Raw genomic sequence first — 6,000 nt, 5'->3', positions numbered from 1 at the left:
ATGTTCAGAAACTCGAATAAATTTGGGGTAACATGACAGATTTATTGGAAAACAAACTCAAAAAGGGCGGCGATAGGTTTCAAAGCAAAACCAACACATGGAAGTTAACGTTAGAAATACATACATATATATATGTGTGTGTATATATATATGAATGCAGTATTTATTTATTTGAATAGCATAGTGTTATGGGCAAAAATTCATAAAATTGACTGATTTCTGTACTCAAAATTAACTTGCTGAAGGCCCTTCTTCACCGTAAAGTCCCACACAGCCCATTACCAACCCTGTACCAATGCAAATTAACGAGTGTGGACACACTCAGACCCGTTTCAAAGCAATGTTTTTGAGGCGTTGCGGACAGGGAAACTTTACTTCCTTTTTTTACCTTCAACTTATTGTAACCTAGTTCGTTTTTAGAAGAGGTCACTATATCCTTCAAAGGCCACACTATAAAATCTCCACCTTTCGCTTCTCTTTTTCGACCAGCCCGACGCACGCTGCCTTTTAAAGCCAGTCAGCACAGCTTCTGCCTCCTGTCAATCATTTGCCTCGATTGGAACGGCAGCTTCGCTTTCCTATTGGCGAACCCAAGACGATTAGGCGAGAAGCCAAGCAGTATCCGTGATCCTATTGGTGGCCGGCGGTGTCAGTCATGGAGTGCTGTGTTTAGTTCTTCCCCGCTGAGTGGATTCACTGAGTGAGAGAGAGAGAGAGAGAGGAGGAGCAGGGGCGTGTGGAGAACTGTCCGTCTCCAATCTCAGACACAAAACCTTTGCGCCTTACTTATTTCCCAGACTGGGAGGGAGAGCGGACTCTGTTATTTCCACATATAACTGGACACACACATAAAAAAAAAAATGCGTCTCCCTCGAAAATGTTGGACATTATGCACCATAAGTATCATAGTCATTTTTTTTAAAACAAAGGACATAACAAGATCGGAGCAGCAGCAAACGCAAATGGGGTAATGTGCCTTAATCTCGTTTTAAATGAAAAAGTGGTGGAAATATTTTTAAAGGAGTTTGCCTGCAAATCAATAAATGCAATTGGTTTGGCATGTTAGTGTTTAATTTTATTTTGATGAGCGACAAATTAGCATTTGTAATCCACAAGTGATATGTTTGCCTCTACCTTTTGAAGCTACTATTAATGCTTTGGGAAGAGTTTTTATTTTAAATGTACCGTTTACAATTGAGTTAGTTTTGCTGCTTACAGTCTTTGTGGTTCCCTTGACTGACGACGTGGCTCGCTAGCGTTTTTTTTCTCTGAGAGAAAAGTGCTGGGATGGAATGGAAACCTTTGTGGAAGTGATTCAGTGAGAAGGACAAGTCTCGGCTTCACGAAACAAAACCAGTCTGCCCACCTCCCTCGCCAGCCGAGACAACTCGCGTGGAAGAGAAAACGAGCAGGAATTTTGATAGCCATAGTCTGACGCGCTCGGGTACCAGTGCCTGTGGGGAATGTGGTAACTCTGGATGGGGAAAATGAGCTGTATTTCCGATCCAGGAGCAACCCCCCCCTGATCAGTGCCGCCTTTTGTGTTGTGTTTTATTGAGTTGCCATCTCTTTTTTTTTCTCCAGTAGGTGGGCTTGTGCCTGCACCTCAGATGTGGCTAACGCGCCAGTATTTTTGGTCTGGTACACACACTGAATGGTTGTGATTTGACTGATTGGTAGCAGTGAAGTCACATTCAGCCCAGCACTGCAAAAGATCACAGTGTTCTTCTGTGCGACGAGTGTATCTTTTTTTTTTAACAGACTTTGGGAGGCAAAAGAACTGTTAATATCGATTTGACATTTTAGCTCACTGTTTCTTTTATGAAACTGTCATTGCGGGTTTAATACGTTTTACTGGTTTCCATAACGAGTTATTTTATATTGGATTGTCATCGATTTTTTTCCCCCCCCCCGACTCTTTTAGTAATGTTATGCAAACGATCGGTGAAAAAAAATGATTTTCTTCTATTCCGAAAGCAAAGCTTGCAAGTTGCGGTTTGAGAGCGGAAAGTCAGTTTTCAGCATATGTCAGAAAGTCATATGCGCTGGATGGTGTGAGACAAGATTACCAAGCTCTGACATTCGCTGGATGGGGGAGCTGTGGTAAAGGCAAGGCGAGCAGTTATAGAGTCACCCAAGCACAGTCACAAGTTAAACTGTGGCTGGATCGCCTGCGCTTACCAAAGTGCCTTTCATGTCATAAACAGGAAAAAGAGCTGACGTGACTAGAGAGATAGGTGAAGTAATCGGTGTGAACATAAATGGTCAACTGCTGCAACGGGCACGATACACATTTAGTGGTTGCCTCGCATAATCTGGGGTTGATAAATTGTGAAAAGCATCTCTACAGTAACTTAAAAAAAATTAACTGTTTCAGGGATGGAGAAGCGAGTCCAACCAGACTGATGGTTAACACTTCCAGAAAAGTAAATAGGAAGAATGCGCTTCCACGCTTCCAGCACTCTGTGGAGGGTTGGAAAAACAATGCATCTCTAGTGACCAAGATCAGGTATAAACTTTATATTGATGGCTGATGTTGTTGGCATTGGAAAGCTATGTTCACATTGTATAACCAACATCCTATTGCAACTAACTTTACCCCTTTGCTGTACAAATATTAAAATAATTGATTTCAGCAGGAAATAAGCAAAACACATTTTTATTGAATGGAACAGGAAATAAAACACATTCAGCAGTTCATGTATGACTTCTGCCAGGCCGTTGTATGTTAAGACTACATTTTACGCCAAATCATCACCCAGCAAAGGTTGGTGAAGGTTTCTTGGAGCTGAGTAGGTTTACACCTTATTTTCTCAATTATAGAGCCAGTTTATGTGATCATAGGTCAGAGTAGGAAAATGTGAAAGCTAGAATTATTCAGATCTTCAGTATATGTATTGCCATAAGGCATTTGCTGCCGCTATTCTAGTCACCAGGCCTCTTCCACCCCAAGCCACCTGACATTTAGCTGAACATTTTAAATTATAGGCAGTTTATGATGTACATAATTGAGTAATATGAGCACTAATGAAAGAAATGTTTAATGAACCAAGGGTATTCCTCAGACAATTGTTGATATTAATAGAGGAAAGTCCACAGGGCTGCAATCTCTTACATTTTTTCATAGCAACAGTGAGTGTAACAAAAAAAACTAATTCTGAAACACAGCAATGTAGCAGGTGTTCTAGTTTATTATTAGTCAGCTAGCTTGCAAAACTATTCAAAGACACAATTCAGGGGAAAATACAATAGAGGAGAAAGAAATTTTCATGAATAAACTTTATAATTAAATCCTAATGTTGATGTCTTTTCACAGTTACAACCAAATTTCAGTTGGTATTCACTGAGAATTAAAGTGGACTGAACTGGATAACAAGGTTTTCAAAAGAAAAAGAGAAATACTTAACACACCCCCTCAACTCATTACAGAATAGAAACTATAATAATGGGCAGACCTCCAGACATATCTTGTCGTCAAAGGCAGGCTTGCTTTACATGTATATTCTATTTATGTAAATGTAAAGAGACAGACGAGCAAGTGCATGTGAGAGAGAAGACAGTGGATATCTCTCTCTATTGCAAGATAGCAGCTGTGTTAAGAGGGATAAACCGTGAATGAAGCTGAATTACTCATTTGAACACTGAGACTAGGTCACTGACTTAACTGCAGTAAGGTATAACTGTTACTGTTTAATTGCACGAAGTAGTGAATTTTATTTTTATAATTTCCTTATTGTCATGATGCATTTCCATTGCTATTTGAAGAAGCCATGTGACATACCGAACCTGAAGGAATATCGACTTTCTGGCACATGGCCTGTAGGAATATTGAATTTATGACATAGAATCTGGAGCCATATTGAATTTGGGACATGAGACATGTAGTAGTTGCAGATTATTTTTTGACAGTGAATTGCAGGAAGAGTTGACATTGTATAGGCTAGCAGCAAAATCCTAATCCTAGTTACATGTCCATACGGAAATTGAGAAACCATATAGCATGTTAGTCACCCATAAGTTTTTACAATTGCAGTAAAGTCAGGATTACAACTGCCATGTGTGTTTTTTTAGTTTAGCATGTTTCATAGCTTCTTCTACTTAGGAAAAACTGTCCCAATTTGATTTTTTTACTCTTACTATTAGGATTTTTAAATCTATTTTCATTTTTCCGCTCCTGAAGGCAGGGATAAATATGATTCCATAGGTTCTTTTCACAAACAGCATTTGCAATGCCTGAGTCTAGACAATGAAAATTGAATTCTAAGTAACACTAAGGGGAGGTCTTGTGGTGCAGTGGTAGTGTTCCTGCCTCTGGGCCAGAAGCTCTGGGTTTAAGTCCTACTTCAGGACTTGATAGCCATGGAAGGTACATTCATATTTTGGTCAAACAGGTTGATTATCAGCCTGTAAATCCTTTCAATAAGCTGGGTGGCAGCTGTAAAAGGGAGAGTTTCCTTGTCAGCCATACGTCAGAATGTAATGGCAAACCACTTTGCTGAGCATAATAATGGACCAATCCAATGGGAGTCCATGTTTCCCAATGCCCTTGTAGGGCATGGCACCTGGAGGAGGAGGGGGGCCACAAGATATGTGTTTTACAAATAGGAGTAGAGAGGGAGGGCCATCGCAAGATATGGTCAAGAGTGGGATTTCTGACTAGAATTCCCTTTCCTAGACCATAATTATTAAGGTCAATTGTAATATTCCTGCTTCTTTCCTGTCTAAATTCAGCTAAATTAGCACTTACTGGGAACAGAACCTGCAATTTTCCTGGCCTGCCTGGTCAGGTACTTCCTGAGCAGGGCTTTGACTCATAACTACTGCCTCGTGGCTCCTGTTGGAAAGTACACATGTGTTTGTCAAGTGAAGAAAAGGTCAGGCTTGGCTGTAAACCTCCCCCACGCCTCAGTTCAAGCTGCTAACCCTCACTATCTGGCTCATAGATCCAGAATGATGACACACTACGAGGTGCTGATACCCTATAAATTGTATCAAAATTAAGTCAGCAGATTCAGGATAGAAAGGCAGAAAGCTTGGGGGTAAAAGTATTATTTTAGCTCTCAGCTGTTATGTGGAACTGCAATTAGTTGTAATTTGGTGCTAAGTATGAGGTGACAGGCTAAAACACTCATGAAAAATACCACTGACAATCATATGTCAAATAAAATTCATACATTCCTTCTAACATTTCAAAGTAGTCCCACTTGAACTATGACAGTGAATTATGGCATATTTATTTATTTGTTGAATTAACATTAGGATGTTACACTTGTTATTGGTGTTTTCAGTTGAGTTTCTGAAGAATAAAATTGCCAGATGCAATTTCCCCCATCACTTAAATACATACTACCTGTATATACATTATAATAAAAGTTTCTAAATATAATGCATTTGCTCAGAAAATATTACCCAAATAAGAGATTTTGGTGATGATAGCAATAATATGGTGCCAGAATACAATTGAGTTTTCTTTTGTTCGAGCTACTCATATTGGCCAAATGCACAATATATGTATAAAATTTTGACGACTTAAAGCTTACAAGACACTGGAACTGGAACTAAATTGATTAACAGGGTTACTTCTGATTTTACTTTTTTCAGCTGAGCAGTTCTGCTAAAAGCAAAGACTTGGACCTTTGAAAACTGAACAGCTGTTTTTTCTTTAAATTTCCTTCCTTTTAAGGGACAATGGTTAGGAAGTTTGTGTTGTAGAGACTTCCAGCATTAGCAGTCAGCTGGAACATTTTTTTAAGTTTTCAGTTGCAATTCAGAAATGACTGCATTTTGTAATAATGCAGAATTAGAGGAAGTGATTCACAATAAGCACCTGTAAACAGCAAAGCCTGGAAGTGGATAAGACATGCAGTGTAAAATGCTGTAGCTTACACCATCAGTCTGAATCCTCAGGAGTTTTGGAAAGCTTTATTTCACTTCTAGTTGTGAAATCTGGAATAACTGACCACATCCAAGGTAAACGGGAATCAATTTTGTTTTTAAAAA

The 6,000-nt window shown here is 39.3% G+C and overlaps 1 protein-coding gene across 2 annotated transcripts in view; it reads left to right on the top strand.

The window, feature by feature from the left end:
- Positions 1–686: 686 nt before the first annotated feature.
- Positions 687–6,000, top strand: part of st8sia4 (ST8 alpha-N-acetyl-neuraminide alpha-2,8-sialyltransferase 4) — a 69,627-nt gene continuing 64,313 nt past the window's right edge. For both annotated transcript variants that reach the window (XR_013579845.1, XM_078565864.1), the window contains exons 1-2: positions 687–967; positions 2,378–2,509. Coding sequence is in view for 1 of the 2 variants with exons in the window: in XM_078565864.1 (XP_078421990.1) it covers positions 861–967; positions 2,378–2,509 (239 nt within the window). In the remaining variant the exon portion in view is untranslated. The remainder of the gene's footprint in view (positions 968–2,377; positions 2,510–6,000) is intronic.

The sequence above is a fragment of the Cetorhinus maximus genome, chromosome 2 (assembly GCF_964194155.1).
Source record: "Cetorhinus maximus chromosome 2, sCetMax3.hap1.1, whole genome shotgun sequence".
NCBI classification, from domain to species: Eukaryota; Metazoa; Chordata; class Chondrichthyes; order Lamniformes; family Cetorhinidae; genus Cetorhinus; species Cetorhinus maximus.
This window is presented reverse-complemented; position numbering and strand designations above follow the sequence as displayed.